At 43.4% G+C, this 23604-nt stretch overlaps 1 protein-coding gene across 2 annotated transcripts; it reads left to right on the top strand.

Moving 5' to 3' along the window:
* The first annotated feature begins 2584 nt into the window (after positions 1–2584).
* Positions 2585–23248, top strand: LOC112249985 (14-3-3 protein zeta). 2 transcript variants are annotated; one of them, XM_024419766.2, is made up of 6 exons: positions 2585–2731; positions 4383–4831; positions 14401–14524; positions 19197–19360; positions 19939–20034; positions 21896–23248. In XM_024419766.2, the coding sequence occupies exons 2-6, from the start codon at positions 4538–4540 to the stop codon at positions 21950–21952; spliced, it is 735 nt and encodes a 244-aa protein (XP_024275534.1). In that variant the 5' UTR covers positions 2585–2731; positions 4383–4537; the 3' UTR covers positions 21953–23248. The 2 variants fall into 2 exon arrangements, with proteins under 2 accessions (XP_024275534.1, XP_024275535.1); XM_024419767.2 differs by having other exon boundaries at positions 2614–2737.
* Positions 23249–23604: the final 356 nt, after the last annotated feature.

The raw sequence follows: 23604 nt of genomic DNA, 5'->3' as shown, positions 1-23604 counted from the left end.
GACTCAAACACATTAAGATGGAAAGACATTTCACAAAATAACTTTTAACAAGACACACCTGTTAATTGAAATACATTCCAGGTGACTACCTCATGAAGCTGTTTGAGAGAATGCCAAGCATGTGCAAAGCTGTCATCAATGCAAAGGGTGACTACTTTGAAGAATCTCAAATATAAAATATATTTTGATTTGTTTAACATTTTTTTGGTGGCTACATGATTCCATATGTGTTATTTCATAGTTTTGATGTGTTGTTATTCCACAATGTAGAAAATAGTAAAAATGAAGAAAACCCCGGGAATGAGTAGGTGTGCCCAAACTTTTGACTGGTACTGTACACTACCGTTCAAAAGTTTGGGATCACTTAGAAATGTCCTTGTTTTTGAAAGAAAAGCACATATTTTGTCCATTAAAATAACATAAAATTGATCAGAAATACAGTGTAGACATTGGTAGTGTTGTAAATGACTAATGTAGTTGGAAACGGCAGACTTTTAATGGAATATCTACATAGCCGTACAGAGGCCCATTATCAGCAACCATCACTCCTGTGTTCCAATGGCACGTTGTGTTAGCTAATCCAGGTTTAGCATTTTAAAAGACTAATTGATCATTAGAAAACCCTTTTGCAATTATATTAGCACAGCTGAAAACTGTTGTTCTGGTTAAAGAAGCAATACAACTGGCCTTCTTTAGACTAGTTGAGTATCTGGAGTATCAACATTTGTGGGTTCGATTACAGGCTCAAAATGGCCAGAAACAAATAACTTTCTTCTGAAACTCGCCAGTCTATTCTTGTTCTGAGAAATTAAGGCTATTCCATGCGAGAAATTGCCAAGAAACTGAAGATCTCGTACAACGTTGTAAATTACTCCCTTCACAGAACAGAGCAAACTGGCCCTAACCAGAATAGAAAGAGGAGTGGGAGGCCCCGGTGCACAACTGAGCAAGAGGACAAGTACATTAGAGTGTCTAGTTTGAGAAACAGACGCCTCACAAGTCCTCAATCTGCAGCTTCATTAAATAGTACCCGCAAAACACCAGTCTCAACATCAACAGTGAAAAGGCGACTCCGGGATTCTGGCCTTCTTAGCAGAGTTCCTCTGTCCTGTGTCTGTGTTATTTTGCCCATCTTAATCCTTTATTTTCATTGGCCAGTCTGAGATATGGCTTTTTCTTTGCAACTCTGCAAAAAAGCAATATCTGTAGAGTAGTTTCTACGAAAACCATATTGGTGCTCATATAGAACACAGTGTTGATTTACATGTTTGAACATTCTCTTATACACCAAATGTCCCTTAATGTAATCCAAGGGATTTCCATCCGTTTTTAAAAATATATTTGACAGAGAGTAACCAACATTCACAAAAAAGTTATTAAATTCACATGAAATAACATCGGTGTCACTGTAGATCTTATTTCGAACAGTAAATTTAGATGGAATAGTTCTACTGTAGATGCCTTTTCTTAAACAGTTGATTGAAGATTTTCCAAGATGACTTCATATTATTTTAAGGATTCTTGAAATTTGTTAGTAAAATATAATTTTGGGGATATCCAAAGTAGGTGAGTAAATTTGTTCTAAATACTTTTTGTAATTTGCAGAATTCAGGGGACAGGGATTTTTTTGTAAACCAAGGTTTCCACAACCCTTCTACTGCTCTCTGTGGTTTAACTACGGGAAAGCAGTGGTGAAATACAGAATTGAAAGATGTGAGAAAAGTCTGGTAAGCAGACTCTGCATCGACTTGATTATAAACATTTTCCCATGAAATATCATCAAAGTGCTCACAATTACTTTTGTTAAATATTCTACATTTAATGCTACTGATCATCCTAATGTGTTCATTTCCAGCTGCCAAAGAGAAGTCATACCCTATTCCCTACATGGTCCACTACTTTTGACCAGTTCCCCATGAATAACTATTTCCTTACCCCATGATGACTATAGGCAATCTAAATCTATCCGAAGCAAATAAAACAAGTGTACTGATTCATAAACCTTGTAATAGCTTATTATTTAATCCTAGGTGGTCACACTTTTGGGAAAAACAGAATAGGCTGATACATCCATCAATTACATGTTAAATGCAAAGTTTATTGCAAAACTGTGTGTATCATTTCCCCCTGCCACACCCACTAGCGGCCTACTGATACTGTTTGTGTGTTGTTGTGTGTGCGTTTTGCTGGGTTCAAAACAACTGGAAACTCGGAACTGGGAACTCGGAAATCTCCGATTTCGGACTTCAGTGCGTTCAAAACAACTGGGAATTCGGAAAAAACGAGCTCCAACTGGAAAAATCCATTTGAATGGTCATCCACCTCGGAATTCCAACTCGGGAACTCGGACCTCTTTCTAGAGCTCCAACTTTCCGACCTGAAAATCACTGACGTCATGATTTGACTTCGTATTTTTCCGAGTTCCCAGTTGTTTTGAACGCGGCATATGTGATGTGGAAAAGTGTTAGATATCCATGGTAATGATGACGTCTTCTCCCTTGCTTTAATTTGAGGAAACCCCGTGGCCTCAAAGCCCGCCTCTTCCCCCGCGCTATCATCCTATTGATTCTTGTTTTTAACAGTGTTGGTTGATCCGTCTCAAAGACGGGTTCTCATTGGGCTACGGTTTTGTTAGACACGCCCGTTGGTCTGATTTGGTTGAAGGCATAGATTAGTTCCCTGCCCGAATATCTTCGTAAGGTATTTACTCGGAGTGGCGGATTGGAACCAGGTAAAGGTTGGGGAAATATATTAACATTTTTTTTCTTTGAATCTTGGAAATTAATGTGTAGGTTATTACATTTAACATGAAGTTCGATTGTTCTAATTTTGTAAGGAAATGTAAACTGTCTATGGATAGTTAGTATACGATGTCGTTTGGTCGCCAGTGCAGTGGAGCTTCATAAAAACGATTCATTCTGTGTCGCGCGGGGTTAGTCAAGCAAGCTAGTTAGCATTCGCTTGTCAGGGCAAAACAACACGGGGCAAACCATAGCGAAACCAACACACTTGCTTTTAACGAGATAGCAGCAGTTGTAGCGGCTAGGATGTTAACTCTTGAACAAGTCTTGAGTTACAACATATCAGTCCTCCAACCATTAACTGTCTAATGTTTGCTAGTCAAGTGGTAAATGCGTTTTTATTTTTGTACCTTTTTGTATTTAACTAGGTAAGTCAGTTAGGAACTCATTCTTATTTTACAATGACGGCCTACCCCGGCCTAACCCGGACGACGCTGGGCCAATTGTGCGCCGCCCAAAGGGACTCCCGATGACGGCCGGTTGTGATACAGCCCGAGATTGAACCAGGGTCTGTAGTGACGCCCCTAGTACTGAGATGCAGTGCCTTAGACTGCTGCGCCCCTCGTGAACTTCCCTTATGTATGTTACTTTAGCTAACTAGCAGAGAAGTTAAGGTATATCCAAATATATTTATAACTAACCCAAGATGGTTCACCTGTGTCGTTTTCAATGGGAGCAAATTAAGCATAGTGGCGTGAACAGGCAAGGAGTTGGGCAGAGCCAAGCAGGAGTTAGTGAAATCCTTTTGGCACGTTCTAGTATGCCTATTTCCTTTAGGGAATGCCTGCTCTGTTTAGTGTGTTGTTAACAATAGTTTGAAATCAGAAAAAAACATTATATACATAACTTGGTGCAGTCTATTCGTAACACTGCCGGCCACTGATCTTCCTCTCTTCACCATATTTGTTGTGGAATGGAAATTCCAACCAGATGATTCAGATTTATACATCCGGTGAGACCTCTGGCTCCGTGTTCATTATGGTATAATCAGAGATATTAGAGAATGGAGGAGATAAAATATCCCATTGGGAAATGTATGAAGAAACGTATAATGCCCCACCCAGCAGACTGTCGACCAATCGTGAAATGGTGCGTAACGCGGGTGCTAAACTAACCATTGCGCAATCCCTTCTCAGTCGCGAAACCTTCCCATTTTCCTCGAAAGTACATAATGTGGTTATTCCAAATCTATACAATATTATAGAGAGCAAGTTAATTCTCACATCTCAGAAAAGATTTGCATTGTTGTACTTATTCATGAAATTCATGCTAATGTTGGGTTTTTGAGCTAGTGCCCAATTGACTCATTGAATGAGAGCTCAGAATCGTCCAGATTGCACCGTGCGGCCCATTGACGACTCATGGGCAACTTACACAATGGGCATTAGTACAATTTAAAAGGCGTTTCCCATCTCCTAGGCAAGGCAGTTTGGCATCCCAGCTAGCTAATGTTATCTTAACAAGTTATTGAATTGATTTATTTTTGTTACAGGTGAACTGAGTTGACTAGCTAGCCAACCAAACGGCCTCTCAAGGTGTGCATGCATTGACCATCCTAAACAATCAAATTTTCTTCCCCAGGTGTCTGGATAACATACCTGTACCTCCACCCACCTGCCCAAAGATTATAACTATCGTTATACACGATCTGTCCCCACACCGTTGTCCCCTTCTCACATCTTCGGACTTTCTTTGAAACTGCAAGCGACAGTTTGAACATACGATAACTCATAAACATGGATAAAACGGAGCTGATTCAGAAAGCCAAGCTGGCCGAGCAGGCGGAGCGTTACGACGACATGGCTTCGTCCATGAAAGAGGTAACGGAGAAGGGTGCAGAGCTGTCATGCGAGGAGAGGAACCTTCTCTCGGTCGCCTACAAGAATGTTGTCGGGGCCCGGAGGTCTGCATGGCGGGTCATCTCCGCCATCGAGCAGAAGACAGAGGGCAGCGACAAGAAGCTTCAGATGGTCAAGGAGTACCGGGAGAAGGTGGAGACAGAGTTACGAGACATCTGCAACGATGTATTGGTGAGTTAATGTATTTCTTCTAGCCAGTATGGGCATGCATGGCTTTGAGAGAGCCACATTTGATTTACCTCGTTCATCTTCTCTGCTGTAAATTGAGGACAGATATTCGGTGACGACAGCAATAAACCATCTCAGCCTGTAGGCTCAGCACAAGCAGCAAACGGGGTCACTTGTGTTATAAAAAGCTTGATTGATAGAATCACCAACACACTGTTTCTGTGAGGCTGAGGGCGGCACCAACTTGGATAGATGGTAGCTTAACACAACAGGATTCATACAATTACCAATGCGCTCTTGATTTGAGAAACTGAAAAGCAAAATAAGCTGTCATCCGCTCCTTTTCTTGGGGAATGAAATGGTGATTCGGTTGACTGAGTAGTGGTATCCCCCTCTCTGTATGAAAATCTATTTACTAGTAGTGCACAATGGCGCTGTCATAAGTCCCTCATTCATGGACTTTGACATTGCAATGCTTCTATTTGTGACGTTTATCTGAAACTATGCAGAAAGTCTGCCCCAATTGATTCTGAGCCACAGTGGTGAAGTGGCAAGTCCCCTTTCCACTGCTGCACCCATTCAATAATGTGTCGTAAGGCAGGCAGCACCTCTGTCTTTCCTCCTTTAAATTTCACTGAATAGTTTATTAGTGTTGTCAACAGAACAGTCAGACATTCTGAGTCAAAGGCTATGGCAAATGTTCACGTAAGGGGCTCTACTTTTACTTGGCAGACTTGTGTGGTTTAGTTTGATTGTCTGCTTGAGTTTGATATGCCAGATCAATAAGGCAGAGCAGCAGCCAGTGAACTGGGCCTCCAGTGGAGATGTTACAGCATCTAGATATGATGACGCGTAAAACATTTTTTTGTTGTTGAGTTGGACCTCTGCTACTGATAATATTGGCAAATGTCTGACAGCGCTGTAATAATTCTGTTACTACTACATTTTGAGAATGTGTGCCCCCCCATCTTTTTTTCAATCCAAGGCCATTTTATTTTTGCTTTTGTACAGGATGGTTGTTTCATGCATTTCCTGTGGAACTGAACTAATTTTAAGCACACACCTTCCTTCCCATGTAGTAGGGAACACTATTTTGGGGATCAACTAAGTTTGGCTGTCATGGGCTGGTCATATCCCCCAACCCTATCTGGTGGATCCTGTGGCCTTTGCTGTCCCTCAGTTCTTTGTTCAACAGAAGGCCATGGTTGCATCTGAAATGGCAGCCCGTAGGGCCCTGGTCTAAAGTAGTGCACTAAATATGGAATAGGGTGCCATTTGAGACCCCATAACGTGTGTTAGCTGGAAGTTACCTGACCTGTTTGCTCCCAGTGTCCCATCTACTGTCACTATGGGAAAGTGTATTGTTGCACCTGGCTGTAGGGTTTGAGTAGGTGTGGCCATGGTGAAAGACAGCACCTGTAATCTCTCACAGATTACATGTCACAGCCCCTAGTGTTCATCCACTTTAACAAATACTGCTGCTTGACATCCAAATTGTACAGAGGCTATGGGCTAAATGTCAAACAAGGCTAATTTACTCTTAATTCCACTCTGCTCTTGCCAGTATCACTTGTGTTTATTTATTTTAAGTATCGGCCCTCGCCACCTTTTGTCAGTGTTTATTTGGCGTTCTTGACATACTTGCCCAATGCGTAAAACCAAGATTTAGTTTCTCATTGGTAGTTCATGACCTTCCCGTGGGCTCACTGTATTCAGCTTTAATCTATTCTCTAGTGTTAACTACTCAACCAGCACAATAACCGTGTCTCTAAAGAATGTATGTAGCCACCTTACTCTAAATAGGGCAGCGATATTAGTGCTGTTGGCAGATTAAGAGATGTTTGCACGACGTCTAACTGTATTGTTCAGTTTATCCCTCCGAACAGTGAGGTGTCCTTCACATCGGGGTCTGCGTCCCTAATGGCACCCTATCCCCTATATAGTTCTCTACTTTTGACCAGGGCCCTATGGGGAATATGTCGTTTGGAATGCTGACCTGGGCCTCAAAGGAAAGGGGATGGATCGGTTCCAAAAGCCAGGCTAGTTTGATACAGAACCTAATGCACATCCTTGACACCGAGGAAGAGTGGTTTCCTGTCAAAAGGGGGACTTGTGTGGCAGTGACTTCATTCAACAGGCTGTGTCTGAAACATTTAACGTATAGCATGGTAGACAGGCACACGAGTCCTGAGCACATGTGGCTTTTACAGTTGTCCAGACACACTTATTGTACATTAGCTAGATGTTTGGTGATGGAGGAAAAGCTCACTTATATTGTCTCTTGTAGATCAGGCTTAGATCAATCACTCTGGTGGATTAAAGCCGCTCATTAGTATTCCAGATGGGTCCATCCTCTACTCAACACCCTTTGATTTACGCAAGCCAAGCTCTCGTCCACACAGATCCTGAACTTAACCTACACACATGGCGTGCAGAGCCTTGATCAAGTGGGTGACCCTCGGGGCACAAGCCATGCGTACACTCCTCCCCACGAGGACCAGGGTTCAATCCCAGTCTCCCTTCTAGATCTATGCCTGTCCAATAGCCTCGTATGGTTAAGTGGAACTCTCCTTTAAAAATAAACTACACATATGGAATTATCCTGCTGTCACTTCCTGTATAGGAAGCTGTGACCCTGATAGACGGATGTCCATTGAGGGTGGTGTGGCAGGCTCAGCACTGAGCTAGCGCGCACACTGAGCCACATCTGGGTGCTCTAATTCTGCACTGGCCATCTGTTAAAGCGCCCTGCTTTACGGGGCCCCTCTGGGCCAGTGCCCTCTACATGGGGTGCCTAGGCTAGTGTAGGGTACTAGCCCAGGCTACATGGGGTGCCTGGGCTAGTACCCTACACTCTCCAGTGGCCCTCTGTCTTGATTATTGTAGGTCATTTGTGTAACCTACGGTAAGCTTATGAACTCTTACAAACTCAACCAAAGTTTGATTTGATTTTACCTTTATTTTACTAGGCAAGTCAGTTAAGAACATTCCTATTTACCATGACAGCCTTCCCGGCCAAAGCCTAACCCGGATGACGCTGGGCAAATTGTGTGCCACCCGATGGGACTCCCAATCACGGCAGTTGTGATAGTCTGGAATCGAACCAGGGTCTGTAGTGAAAGCCTCTGGCACTGAGAAGCAGTGCCTTAGACTGCTGTGCCACTCGGGTGATGGATAACTATGCAGAATGATTACAGCTGCTGATATACTGGAGTCTCAGTATTATTGTGTATGGTACCAATAACCTTCTTTACCATATAGGCCTACTTCTCTTGTGATCATCGTGCATGCTGTTCGTTTGATCTGACCACCATGGATAGTAGGGCTGGGATTTGCCGGGACCTCACAATTTGATCTCACTGCGATTCGATAATGCGATTGAATTGCAATTTGATTTTACAAACATATTGCTTACTATATATCTGCTGCAGAGATACAAGAGCCATATAAAAATGTGCGGAACCTGTTGACTCATCTGCCTCCCTGCTCCGTTATCAGCTCCGTTATCTTGGTTGTTGACCAACATTGTTAACTTCACTATTTTAGTACAGACATTTCACACTTTATTGTATCTACAAATACCTAGGTGTCTGGTTAGACTGTAGACTCACATTAAGCATCTCCAATCCAAAATTAAATCTAGAATCTGCATCCTATTTCGCAACAATGCATCCTTAACTCATGCTGTCAAACACACCCTCATAAAGCTGACTATCCTATCAATCCTTAACTTCGGTGATGTAATTTACAAAATAGCCTCCAACACTCTATTCAGCTAACAGTGCCATCCGTTTCGTCACCAAAGCCCCATATACTACCCACCACTGCGACCTGTATGCTCTCGTTGGCTGGCCCTCGCTTCATATTCGTCGCCAAACCCACTGGCTCCAGGTCATCTACAAGTCTTTACTAGGTAAAGCCCTGCCTTATCTCAGCTCACTGGTCACCATAGCAGCACGCGCTCCAGCAGGTATATTTCACTGGTCACCCCCAAAGCCAATTCTTCTTTAAGCACCAGCTGTCAGAGAAGCTCACAGATCACAATACTTGTAAAAAGCCCATCCAACTACCTCATCACCATACTGTTAATTTTTTGCTCCTTTGCACCCCAGTATCTCTACTTGCACATCTATCACTCCAGTGTTTAATTGCTAAATTGTATTTATTTCGCCACTATGGCCTTATCTTACTTCATTTACACACACTGTATATAGACTTTTTCTCTATTGTGTTATTGACTGTATGTTTGTTTATTCCATGTGTAACTGTGTTTGTCACACTGCTTTGCTTGCTTGTCCAGGTCGCAGTTGTAAATGAGAAGTTGTTCTTAAGTAGCCTATCTGTGAGTAACAGTTTATGGTATAAAGTCAGTAACAGTTTATGGTATAAAGTCAGTAACAGTTTATGGTATAAAGAATATACAGACAAGCTTTCATGTTTAATTAAAGCAACATTTATTGTACTTGTCAATGTTATGGATGAGTGCGTTGTTTGGTTCTGTTCCTCTGTCTCTGTAGCTTCCGGGTATGCTGGGATAAGGACCAGAGCTACGGTAATCGGGCTGGCTTTGTAGTGCCTGTCCCGACTGGCTCGTTCATGTGAATGGGCATATTGGAAGACTCCATGTCAGCAGGGATGGGATTTTGTAAATGTGTTATTGGTTTATTGTATCATGAGATGTGTTGCAATGTATATAATTCATTATGTTTAGCTGAGTGGAAAATGTAGGCTTTGATGAAGGTAATTGCTTAATTAATTAGTGCTGGGTATGTTCTGATGGGAGGGTCTTCCCCTACAAAAGGAGTCTCTTTCAGTTCAAGGGAGGAACCATTTTGGTTTGAGCTGTTGATGGGGCAGCATTGTTTTTTAAGCTGTCCCCTTAATGTGTAGTTTGGATGGCAGTACTGTTGTTTTTCTTCTGGATTCACTGTAAATAAACACGTGTACTTCGAGCATGCGCTGATCAACTGGCAAGTGTTTTCACTGACTGTTTCAACCCCTGTCCGTAATACAGACATGTTTCAAGCAGACCACCATAGTCCCTGTACCCAAGAACACTAAGATAACCTGCCTAAATGACTACTGACCCGTAGCACTCTCATCAAGAATTGCTTTGAAAGGCTGGTCATGGCTAACATTAACACCATTATCCCAGAAACCCTAGACCCACTCCAATTTGCATACCGCCCCAACAGATTCACAAATGATGCAGGTTCTATTGCACTCCACACTGCCCTTTCCCACCTGGACAAAAGGAACATCTATGTGAGAATGCTGTTCATTGACTACAGCTCAGCGTTCATCACCATAGTGCCCTCAAAGCTCATCACTAAGCTAAGGACCCTGGGACTAAACACCTCCCTCTGCAACTGTGTCCTGGACTTCCAGGATAAGGGTAGGTAACAACACACATCCGCCATGCTGATTCTCAACACAGGGGCCCCTCAGGGGTGCATGCTCAGTCCCCTCCTGTACTCCCTGTTTACTCATGACTGCATGGCCAGGCACGACTCCAACACCAAGTTTGCAGATGACACAACAGTTGTGGGCCTGCTCACTGACGCGGCAGGTTATAGGGAGGTGGTCAGAGACCTGGCCGTGTGGTGGCAGGACAACAACCTCTCCCTCAGCGTGATCAAAACAAAGGAGTTGCTTGTGGACTACAGGAAAAGGACTGAGAATGCCCCTAACAAACTAACATGGTCCAAGAATGCCAAGACAGTTGTGAAGAGGGAATGACAAAACCTATCCCTCAGGAGACTGAAAAGATTTGACATGGGTCCTCCGATACGCAGAAGGTTCTACAGCTGGACCATCGAGCATCCTGACTGGTTGTATCACTACCTGGTATGGCAACTGCTCGGCAGTGCGTACTGCACCGTACATCACTGGTGCCAAGCTTCCTGCCACCCAGGACCTATATACCAGGCAGTGTCAGGAAGGTCCTAAAAATTGTAAAAGGCTCCTGTCACCCGTCATAGACTTCTCTCTGCTACAGCACGGCAAGTGATACCGGAGTGCCAAGTCTAGGTCCAAGAGGCTTCTAAACAGCTTCTACCCCCAAGCTATAAGACTGCTGAACATCTAATGAAATGGCTACCCAAACTATTTGCATTGCCCCCACCTCCCCCTTTGACCCTGCTGCTACTCTGTTTATCTATGCATCGTCACTTTTTTAATAACTCTACATGTACATATTACCTTGACTAACCCCGCACATTGACTCTGTAGCGGTACCCCCTGTATATAGCCTCGCTACTGTTATTTTATTGTTGCTCAATTTTTATTTCAAATCAAATTTTATTTGTCACACACATGGTTAGCAGATGTTAATGCGAGTGTAGCGAAATGCTTGTGCTTCTAGTTCCGACAATGCAGTAATAACCAACAAGTAATCTAACAATTCTAAAACTACTGTCTTATACACACAAGTGTAGGGGGATAAAGAATATGTACATAAAGATATATGAATGAGTGATGGTACAGAGCAGCCTAGGCAAGATACAGTAGATGGTATCGAGTACAGTATATACATATGAGATGAGTGTAAACAAAGTGGCATAGTTAAAGTGGCTAGTGATGCATGTATTACATAAAGATGCAGTAGATGATATAGAGTACAGTATATACGTATACATATGAGATGAATAATGTAGGGTATGTAAACATTATATTAGGTAGCATTGTTTAAAGTGGCTAGTGATATATTTTATTAAAGTGGCTGGAGTTGAGTCAATGTTAGTGGTGGCTGTTTAACAGTCTGATGGCCTTGAGATAGAAGCTGTTTTTCAGTCTCTCGGTCCCAGCTTTGATGCACCTGTACTGACCTCGCCTTCTGGATGATAGCGGGGTGAACAGGCAGTGGCTCGGGTGGTTGTTGTCCTTGATGATCTTTATGGCCTTCCTGTAACATCGGGTGGTGTAGGTGTCCTGGAGGGCAGGTAGTTTGCCCCCGGTGATGCGTTGTGCAGACCTCACTGCCCTCTGGAGAGCCTTACGGTTGTGGGCGGAGCAGTTGCCGTACCAGGCGGTGATACAGCCCGCCAGGATGCTCTCGATTGTGAATCTGTAAAGTTTTTGTGCTTTTGGTGACAAGATGAATTTCTTCAGCCTCCTGAGGTTGAAGAGGCGCTGCTGCGCCTTCTTCACGATGCTGTCTGTGTGGGTGGACCAATTCAGTTTGTCTGTGATGTGTACGCCGAGGAACTTAACTTGCTACCCTCTCCACTACTGTTCCATCGATGTGGATAGGGGGTGTTCCCTCTGCTGTTTCCTGAAGTCCACAATCATCTAATTTAGAAACACCCTGCTAAGAAAAGAAAGTAGCAAACAGTAGTTTGCATATAGTAAGACGCCACACACTAGTAGTGTAGTTATGCTGCTTTCCATAAGCATTCTGTCACCAACATTGTGTCCATCTGACCATAGTGCAAAGTGAACATAAACAAAATGCTTGTGACTGTCGTTGAGCAACTGCTCTCTCCTTGAGTGACGGGGCAGGGCTTTGTGTGACTCATGTAAGAAACGGCGTAAACTATAACTGACAAACACGCCAGAGTTGCGTATCACATTTAACAAACCTAACATTGAAATACATTTTTATGGAAGGTAAAGTAAACTCAAACCAGTCCCTGCATCGGTGTGTGTGTGGTAAAATAGCCCCAGTGGCTAACTTTTTGTGGTGAAGAGAAAGCTAGCCTAGGGTTAGGGACATGACAGGGCCCAGCTCTTTTTGCTATCTGTCTTTTTTAAATGGATGTCTAAAATGGCATCCTATAGTGCACTACCCATAGGGCCCTTGTTTAAAAGTAGTGCACTATATAGGGTACCATTTGATACACATGCTGAATGTCTGAGCACATGTTGTGAGGTGACAAGGTTGCTGCCGACGACAGGTGCAGAAAAGGGATCTTCTGTCCTGATTCCCATCCTCCCACTAGGGATGACCCAAATGGCACCTTATTCCCTACATAGTGCACTACTTTTGACCAGAGTCCTATAGGTCCTGACCAAATGTGGTGCACTAAATGGGAAATTGGGTGTCCTTTGGAACTCACCCATAGTGGATGAAGGCAGAGAAGTGGTCTATATAATTCTTGACCCTTCATGTTCGTTTGAGGGATCTACAAGTACGCTCTTCACTATAACTGTCATGCTGGATTGAGGTTTTTATTTTTGCTTGGTAAAATGGTCAGCGGTACTAAATCATGCCTTGAGCCTGTGAGGAGAGGGACCTCTGCTTCACTAGCCTGCTACTAACACCCACAAACTGCTGTGGCTGCTGAGGATACAGGAGTGCCCCTTTCTCCATGTTGGTGGTGATACCACGCAGAGGAAATGGTGGCCGGTCCAACCCTGTTCCTGGGTTGGCTGCTCGGCTGAAACGTGTGTGTGTGTGTGTGTGTGTGTGTGTGTGTGTGTGTGTTTAAGCAAGTGAATTCTCAGAACAAGCAGCAGTTAAGCTGTACTCTCCCCTCTGGCTGTCCATATCTATAGCAGTATTATGTCATCTCACTGAACAGTTGGTAGGGCAGAGTATAGTTGCCTGTAAGTGCCTCTCGCTCAGGTTGTCGTCAGCCCATGCCGAGCTCATAATCGGGTATTAGAGAGCCAGCATGAACGGCAGCTTGTGGATGGTATCACCTTCACTCAAGCCTTCCACTGGGTTATATCTATGCCTCAGCATCTTTCACTGAGTTATCCGGGTTCAGGCCAGTGTTCCCTCTGGACCCAGATTAAACCTCCTTTGTATTTCCTCCCTCCTTCCTTTAGGCTTAACAGTGGCCTCCATGTGGAACTCCTGACCTCCGCAGGGAGCAGGCAACTGGTTAGCTGTTACCATGCCACACGTGTAGTCTTAGAGCCAGCGTTTGTGCTGCCATGCCAACTCTCACTCATTGCCACGTGAAACAAGTTTGACGTGCCAATGACGGCAATGGAGGAGACAAGGACACAAACATGTTGGACCAGGCTACCTGTCACACGTGGTCTCTAGGCAGGACTATTTTCTTCGGCTGTTAGCAGCTTGCCCTTAAAAGGAAGTGGAGAGGCGTTTGGCTCACACAGGAAGCTGGCTGTAGAGTGCTCATTGTTTCGTACCGGTGTTATGTGAATGCCACCACAACCTGTTTTTGTGTTACACCCACAACAAATTGAGGCAACGGTGAAGCCATTGAGTACAGCTTGGATGACTGATGGGGATCGAAAGTGAGATGCCCCTTTTTGCAACTGAAGTTAAGGCATGCCACTGTAGATGCTCTGATTTTCATGCCTCAACTAATCGAATGATGCATCAAAGTAAAGTTACTACATCCTGTTTTGTTGTTGCACAAAACTCACATCTTCCATCGTGTTTTTGTGGGAGACAGCCAGGCAGGCACATTAGGGTGTTTTTAATGAGATGGAATGAAGCCAAATGGAGTCATCACACATTTATGGGTGTTACAAAAAAGATCTAGCTATTTGTGATAGGATGCATCCCTATAAAGTAGTGCATAGGGTGCCATTTGGGACATGCCCATGGAATTTGTAACATTTAAATGAACTCTCCTCCTGTCTGTTTTCTCCCTCAGGGGCTGCTGAGCAAATATTTGATTGAAAATGCCCCTAATGCGGAGAGCAAAGTGTTCTATTTGAAGATGAAGGGAGACTACTACAGATACCTGGCTGAGGTGGCCTCTGGAGACGACAAAAAGGGTAAGTGGGTCTCCAGTCTATGTCCCATATGGCACCCTGTTCCCTACATAGTGCACTACTTTGGACCATGACCCAAATGGCCTCATATTCCCTATAAGGTGCACTACAGTCATGGGTTTTGGTCAAAAGTAGTGCACTATATTGGGAATAGAGGGTCATTTGGGACTCAAATCTACTCTCAGGAGTTATTGGGCTGCTGGCTCCAACTGGCCTCGCTGTCTCTCCCTATATTAGTACCAGTCAAACGTTTGGACACCGACTCATTCAAGTGTTTTTCTTCATTTTTTACCATTTTCTACATTGTAGAATATTAGTGAAGACATCAACTATGAAATACACATACGGAATTATGTAGTAACCAAAAAGTGTTAAACTAATCAAAATAAATTTGAGATTATTCAAAGTAGCCACCCTTTGCCTTGACAGCTTTGCACATTCTTGGCATTTTCTCAACCAGCTTCATGAGGTAGTCACCTGGAATGCATTTCAATTAACAGGTGTGTCTTGTTAATTTGTGGAATTTCTTTCCTTAATACGTTTGATCCAATCAGTTGTGACAAGGTAGGGGTGGTATACAGAAGATGGCCCTATTTGGTAAAAGACTAAGTCCATATTATGGCAAGAACAGCTCAAATAACAAAGAGAAACGACAGTCCATGACTTTAACATGAAGGACAGGCAATCTGGAAAATTTCAAGAACTTTGAAAGTTTCTTCAAGTGCAGTTGCAAAAACCATCAAGCGCCATGAGGAAACTGGCTCTCATGAGGACCACCACAGGAAAGGAAGACCCAGAGTTACCTCTGCAGCAGAGGATAAGTTCATTAGTTACCAGCCTCAGAAATTGCAGCTCAAATAAATGCTTCAGAGTTAAAGTAACACACATTTCAACATCAACTGTTCAGAGGGGGCTGCGTGAATCAGGCCTTCATGGCAAATAAACCTCTATCTAAAGGACACCAATAAGAAGAGACTTGCTTGTGCCAAGAGACATGAGCAATGGACATTAGACCGATAGAAGTGTCCTTAATGCGTGATGAGTCCAAATGTGAGGTTTTTGGTTCCAACCACTGTCTTTGTGAGACACGAAGTATGTGAACAGAGCTCTGCATGTGTGGTTCCCACTGTGAAGTGTGGGGGTGCTTTGCTGGTGACGCTGTTTCTACAGCGATACGCCATCCCATCTGGTTTGCGCTTAGTCCCACTATCATTTGTTTTTCTACAGGACAATGGCCACAAAAAATCACTAACAATTACTAATCTATTTTTAATATACATCAATAAAGCTTATGTCAATGTGTAGGTGATATGCATATTTGCTACAGCCTCGTGTCCAAACCGATGCTGACATGAAGGAGGTGGCAGAAAATGTAGCTTCACCTTTTAATGAGACTTCCAGTTGCATAAAGTTAGACTAAACGGCAGTCATGTTTTGACAAATAGTAATGAACGTTTAGAGGCTTGATTCTGTCGACATAGTCGAGGCACGGTTCGTTCAGATCAAATGGTCACAAGACTGAGAGTGAAGGACTGTGCCTGTTGCACACCGCTCTGATTCAAGGCGGGTGGAGGTGCTCAGCATTTTTAAACCGTTTACCATGAACGGAATTGTTTAAAACCTAGATGTTTTTTATATTTTATGAAGCATGTCTTACCTTGTTTCAAAGTAGCCATATAAATGTTGAGGGAATTATATTATAAACACCTAATATGCCAATTGACTTTTTCTTGTGCGAATTGATGCGTCTTTAGAGCTCCGGTCTTGACTTCTAACGGTTTCATCTGTCACATGAAACTGCTCACGCAGGTGGTGTGCTTTTGAGAACAGTGTTCCCGCTAATTGCAGTTTGGAACATTCCTGTGTAGCCTACAGCCATGTGCACATTGTTGATCTTATAATATGAAGAAATAAAACTTGATCAACATTTTTAAGCTGAATGGTCTCATCGGTTGCATCAGCCTCATTGCTTTTTAATATATTTCTTATTTAATGTGCAATGGTTGTATTAATTTTAGATCTGTCATCACTGACAGGATGCCATTAATTAAGTCCTGGAAGGAATTATTTTAAAGACACAAAGTATTTGGTGGTTATTTAGCAATATTTTGTAGGCTACCAAGCAAATGTTTTATCATTCTTCGGCACTAAGCAAATTTCGGGGCCGGCTGCACGTACTTTAGAACTGTGAAAATTCTCTGCGTCTTCTGCCACGCGTTTACTGTGACCACTAAGGCTATACCTGCTTTTAAGTTAGTTAGAACAGTGGCCAAGTAGACTACTGTGGCTTTTTTTTATTGTAAAGTAGGCCTATCAGTGGCCTACCATTAAAAAAAAAAAACAATGGAGAAAGTGTATCCCAAAACATTTTAAAAAGCTGTTTTTATCATTCAGCCAATGTGTGGTTTTCAATGTAGGCCTACATTCATGAGACTTTTAAAAAAAACATGGAGGGATTTACATTAACCTGTTTGTTTTGTCCACTTGTCCTTCAGACAAGCTGACTGAAAATGTTGTTTGATTCAAGAGACCACTTTACAAAATAAAATTCATTATTATTCCCATGCCATTATTTCAGCGACTCAGACAAATGATGCTACCCTCTGCCTATTGTTGAGGGATTGGGTTTTAAGACCTAAAAAAAAAGAAGCTCTTTACCTGACTTGCTTTCCAAAGATGGCTAGAAATGCACATTTTGTGTTCTTGTAGGAAGCAACCCCTCCCCCATTGCTGATGAGAAATTAGCTGTAACTGGGCTAAAAACTCACTAACAAAGAATATGAACAAATGTGCACAAGTGGTTACATGCAGCTCTCGCATTGATCTCAAAACAAACTCATCTAGCAAATGTGTATGTCTGGAGCTCCATCCAGACTTCTCGCTCCAGGGGATGCAAGCTTGTTGGTTTAATGCAGGCTGAGTGAGTTTGGGCTGTGAACGTGGTGATGGGTATATGAATGTTCCCTCCCTGCCAATGCGGGGTTCTTTCCCTCCCTCGTCCCTCTCCCATGTCTCCCTATCTCATCCATCCATGATTACCCTCCCTCCCTCCATACTTCTTTCCCCTCCTTGCCTCCCTCTCTCTCTTTTCCTCCTGCCATGCCTTCCCCCTCCAGTGAGAGCCCTATCTGCCAGCCGCCTCCTCCCTGGCAAGCCTCAGCCACTGAACACGAGACTGCACAGAATTACTGTCATGGTTTTCCCCTTACAGCACCGCCCCAACTGAGGTTTGAACAGGGGAGGGAGGATGTTGAAATGTAGGCCTTGTTAGTTAGTAGCCTAACGCTTGCTGGCTTATTTTGGCAACCAGGCCAGGGACTTTGCAACTTGATCCACATGTAACATATCCAGAGATTATTTGTTATATTGTTGTTCTTAGAAAATGCCATAGCACTATTCAAATCAAAATCAGATTTTATTCATCACATGCTTGGTAAACAACCAAATTTCATTTAGTCTACACCTAATTTACAGGCCCTTCCATTTGTTATAGAGAAATAGAGTAAAACGCATTAATAATAAACCATGAGTAACGATAACTTGGTACTGCTACCCTGTGTGTATATAGCCGAGTCGATGTGCAGGGGTACAAGAGAATTTGAGGTAGATATGTACATATAACTTGGAATAAAGTGACTGATAATACTCAGTAGCAGCAGCATATGTGGCCAGTGCAAAAAGGGTCAACGCAGATAAATAGATAGTCCAGGTAGTTATTTGGTTAACTATTTATTAGTCTTATGGCTTTGGGGTAGAAGCTGTTCAGGTTCCTGTTGGTTCCAGACTTGGTGCTGTGCGGTAATAGACAGAACAGTCTGACGTGTGGCTGGGGTCTGACAATTTTCTTTTTGACAGCGCCCGGTATAAAAGTCCTGGATGGCAGGGAGCTCGGTCCCAGTAATGTACTGGTCCGTAAGCACTATTCTCTGAAGCGCCTTGTGGTTGGATGCCAAGCAGTTGACATGCCAAGCATTAATGCAGCCAGTCAAGGTGCTCTCGATAGTGCAGCTGTATAACTTCTTGAGGATCTGAGGGCCCATGCCAAATCTTTTCAGCCTACTGAGGGGTAAGGGGTGTTGTCGTGCCCTCTTCACAACTGTGTTGGTGTGTGTGGACCATAGTAGATCATTAGTGATGTGGACACTGAGGAAGCTCTCAACCTTCTCCGTCTATGTGAATGGAGGCGTGCTCAGCCCTCTGTTTCCTGTAATCCACGATCTGCGACTTTGTCTTGATGTTGAAGGAGAGGTTGTTGTCCTGGCACCACACTGCCAGGTCTTTTTGACCTCCCTATATAGGCTGTCTCGTCGTTGGTGATCAGGCCTACCACCGTCCTGTCGTCGGTAATGTAGCTCCGGTGCTCAACAAAGGATATTTATAAGCCCATTACCTCATGTAGCCTAGCTTTCAGGAATGCTTACAGTGGCCAGACCAGGGAAAGGAAAGTGACCCCATTTGCAGCAATGATGGATAGGCCTACCTAGAGGAGTAATATTTCAATTTTGTTATGAAAGACTGGTTCTGTCCCAAATGGCACCCTATTCCCTTTAATAGAGCACTTATTTTGACCCTATGTGCCTTAGAGTGTACTATATAAGGAATAGGGTGCCATTTGGGACATAGAGCTCCAACTCTAAAACATTGTCTATCTCAATGGTTCCTCCCCTTTCCACAGAGACGATATCCAACTCTCAAGACTCCTACCAGGAGGCGTTTGACATCAGCAAGAAGGAGATGCAGCCCACACATCCCATCCGTCTGGGCCTGGCCCTCAACTTCTCTGTCTTCTTCTACGAGATCCTCAACTCTCCAGAGAAGGCCTGCTCACTGGCCAAACAGGTAGGGATGATGAGACAACACAGCAGCCCACACAAATGACCCTTATTGATGGCACTAGTTAAATCCACTTCAATCAGTGTAGATGAAGCTGAGGAGGCTGGTTAAAAAAAATTCAAGCCTTGAGACAATTACAACATGGCTGTATGTGTGCCATTCAGAGGGTGAATTGTCAAGACAAACGCGTAAAAAAAAGTGCATTTTGAACTGGTTTGAATGTGTCAAGAACTGCAACACTGCTGGGTTTTTCACGCTCAACAGTTTCCTCTGTATCAAGCATGGTCTAGCACCTAAAATACATCCAACCAACTTGACACAACTGTGGAGTCAACATGGGCCGGCATCCCTGTGGAACGCTTTCGACACCTTTGTAGAGTCCATCCGCCGACGAATTGCGGCTGTTCCGAGGGCAAATGGGGAGGGGGGCTGCAACTCAATATAAGAAAGGTGTTCTTAATGTTTTGTTTACTCAGTGTACACACACAGCTGCATTATGTGCCATCTCTCTCCTGTCCATCTCTATCTTTGCCTCATCTCCCTGTTCATATGCATATCAACCATTGTTATTTGTGTGTTCGCAGGCCTTCGACGATGCCATCGCCGAGCTCGACACGCTGAGCGAAGACTCGTACAAAGACAGTACCCTCATCATGCAGTTGCTTAGAGACAACCTCACAGTAAGTATCCTCTGACCTCCCTCCACTGAGCCGCGGGATTGGTCGCTTCATCAACACATCCCACACACACCATACACCCACTGTGACTGCAACCCAGTCTAGTGTATGTGCATTTCATTTCAGTATTTTAATGGCAAGCAGGAGCCAGTGCCATTTTGTGAGTGACAAGCTAAGCTATGATATAAGGATTTGAACCAAGTGGAGCATAGGTATTTTTTATATATATATATATAAATATTACACACAGTGCATTCGGAAAGTTTTCAGACCCCTTCATATTTTCCACATTTTGTTACGTTACAGCCTTATTCTAAAATGGATGACATTTTTCCCCTCAATTTACACACAAAGCGAAAATGGATTTTTCAGACCCTTTGCTATGAGACTTGAAATTTAGCTCAGGCTGCAGTCTGTTTCCATTGCTCATTCTTGATCTTTCTACAACTTGGAGTCCACCTGTGGTAATTTCAATTGGTTGGACATGATTTGGAAACGCACACACGTCTATGTAAGGTCCCACAGTTGACAGTGCAGGTCAGGGCAAAAACCAAGCTGTGAGGTCGAAGGAATTGTCCGTTGAACTCCGAGACAGGATTGTGTTGAGGCACAGATCTGGGGAAGGGTACCAAAATATTTCTGCAGCATTGAAGGTCCCCAAGAACACAGAGGCCTCCATTCTTAAATAGAAGTTTCGATCCACCAAGACTCTTCCTAGAGCTGGCCATCTGGCCAAACTTGACAATCGGGGGAGAAGGGCCTTAGTCAGGGAGGTGACCAAGATCTCGATGGTCCCTCTGACAGAGCTCCAGAGTTCCTCTGTGGAGATGGGAGAACCTTCCAGAAGGACAACCATCTCTGCAGCACTCTGCCAATCAGGCCTTTATGGTAGAGTGGCCAGACGGAAGCCACTCCTCAGTAAAAGGCACATGACAGCCCGCTTGGAGTTTGCCAGAAGGCACCTAAAGGACTCTCAGACCATGAGAAACAAGATTCTCTGGTCTGATGAAACAGAGATTGCACTCTTTGGCCTGAATGCCAAGTGTCATGTCTGGAGGAAACCTGGCACCGTCCCTACTGTGAATCATGGTGGTGGCAGCATCATGCTGTTGGGATGGTTTTTATTATTTTTTGCTGTCGAGACTGGGATACTCGTCAGGATCGAGCAAAAGATGAATGAAGTAAAAGTACAGCGGGATCCTTGATGAAGACCTGCTCCAGAGCACTCAGGACCTCAGACTGGGGCGAAGGTTCACCTTGCAACAGGACAACGACCCTAAGCACACAGCCAAGACCATGCAGGAGTGGCTTCGGGACAAGTCTCTGAATGTCCTTGAATTGTCTAGACCTGATCAAACAGCCTCTGGAGAGGCCCGAAAATAGCTGTGCAGTGATGCTCACCATCCAACCTGACGAAGCTTGAGAGGATCTGCAGAGAAGAATGGAAGAAACTCCCCAAATACAGGTGTGTCAAGCTTGTAGAGTCAAACCCAAGAAGACTCGTGGCTGTAATCAATGCCAAAGGTGCTTCAACAATGTAAAGAGTCTGAATACTTACGTACATGTACATATTTATTTTTAAGAAATTGGAGAGATTCTAAACCTATTTTTGCTTTTTCATTATGGGGTATTGTGATGGAGAAAAACATTTTTATCAATTTTAGATGTGGCTGTAACAACAATTGGGGAAAAAGTGAAGGGGTCTGAATACTTTTCGAATGCACTGTTTACCATTTAGTAGACACTTGATTCCAAAGTGATTTACGGTACAGTCAGTACATTTTGTCTGACTTCACTCCAGCAGGGTCTTTTGGATATCTGTGATGCTTGTCAGTCTAATGGTATTTTGTCTTGTGTGTTTCAGCTATGGACGTCTGACAATGCAGCAGATGAGCCAGAGGCTGGAGATGGAGAGAACTGAGATGCTCCCTGTCAACCCTCGCCAAGAAATACAACAAAAAAAATGAGGAAAACAATCATTTTTACACCTTCATTCCTTATTGTTCCACTTGAAATGATTCTAGTAATGAATGCCTGTCGTACAATGGAGCTGCAGTGTGTGTGTGTGTGACATGAATCATTTTAGTTTTCACCACGACTCTGCTTTTTGGTATGAAGAAAAGCTCAATTAAGTAAATAATATTATCGCCATGCCTCAGTTTGCTTGTCCCCGCCTTCCTAATGTGCAGTTTCTGCTTTAAAAAAATATTTGCTTCACTTTAACTGTCTGTTCAACATGACAATATAGGATGTATGTGTCCAGAAAGATCGGTTTTCTGAATTTTGAAAGGCCATTTGCAAACGGCAAGTATCGTGCAGCCTGGGCATATGGTGGGGAGGGAAAGGTATGTCAAGCTGACCCAAATTTGACAGGAATTCTGGCTGCCTCCACTGTCCCCCTGTGTGTTGGTCTTCCAAAAAGGTTGCTAGGTAGTTGCATCTGTCAACATCTGCTGGCCCATGAAAGCCAACCTGACATATTGGGTTTATCCCAAATGGCACCCTATTCCTTTTTATAATGCATTAGTATTGACCAGAGCCCTCATCAAACGTAATGCACCATGAAAGGTAATGGGGTGCTATTTGGGATGCAAATTGTCTGGTAACTTGAATACTCCTGAAACCTGTATTTTATGAATCTGTGGGGGCTATCCAACCAGTGGTTGCATCCCTATCACCTTTATAGTGCACTACTTTTGACCAGGGCCCCTAGGGCTGTGGACTAAAGTAAAGTAGTGCACTATTGAAGGAATTAGGGTGCTATTTGGGATGTTAACTGTCAACAGAGCAAGTCCTATCCATGGGCTCTTGTAACAAGGTCTCTCCCTCCACGGTTACAAAACACTCCTTCCTAGTTATATTATTCACCTCAATGTGTTACTTTGTAGCATGTCTGACAATAAAAAGTTGGTACTTTAAGACAAAAAAAAAATAGAATAAGTGCATGCATGCCCCTTTATTTTTTTTCACTGTACACTGGAATGGGGAATCAATATTGCATACAGAGTCCCGTTTTTGTTCAGTACTTTTCTTTGCAGGTTTGTGCACCTGTCAGAGGGTGTTTGGTTTGTCCAGTGATTGTCATTAGAGATTGAGACCACTAGTGTTTTTGCTAATCATTGATTGTAGCCCCCAAACCTTTGTGAGAATGTTTAATGCCCTGATGTTATGTAACACCTATGTAACATGAATAAAAATGACATTTTGTAAACCATAATTTGTGAGCAGACCGTGTTTATGAACCAGTCATGTTGTGGTTTTATTTGGCGCCCAATTTGTTTCGTTGGACATGACTAAAAACACCAGGCAATCAGTTCCACGTCATTTTATATTTTGGAAATCTGTTCCAAAGTATTCTCACACATAATAGAGGTGTGATCATATACAAATACATTCTAAATTATAGTTTTTGTCAAATCTGTTGGTTTCTTGCGGCCAATTTTATAATTATGCTCTGGCACCACTACCATACGCTCAAGAAAATCAGCTCGTTGATCCCTGCTATACAGCATGTTTTACTTGGTTGTGTGTGTAACAGTATAGCTTCCATCCCTCGCCTTGAACCAAGGACCC

This window comes from Oncorhynchus tshawytscha, linkage group LG05 (assembly GCF_018296145.1).
Source record: "Oncorhynchus tshawytscha isolate Ot180627B linkage group LG05, Otsh_v2.0, whole genome shotgun sequence".
Taxonomy (NCBI): Eukaryota; Metazoa; Chordata; class Actinopteri; order Salmoniformes; family Salmonidae; genus Oncorhynchus; species Oncorhynchus tshawytscha.
This window is presented reverse-complemented; position numbering and strand designations above follow the sequence as displayed.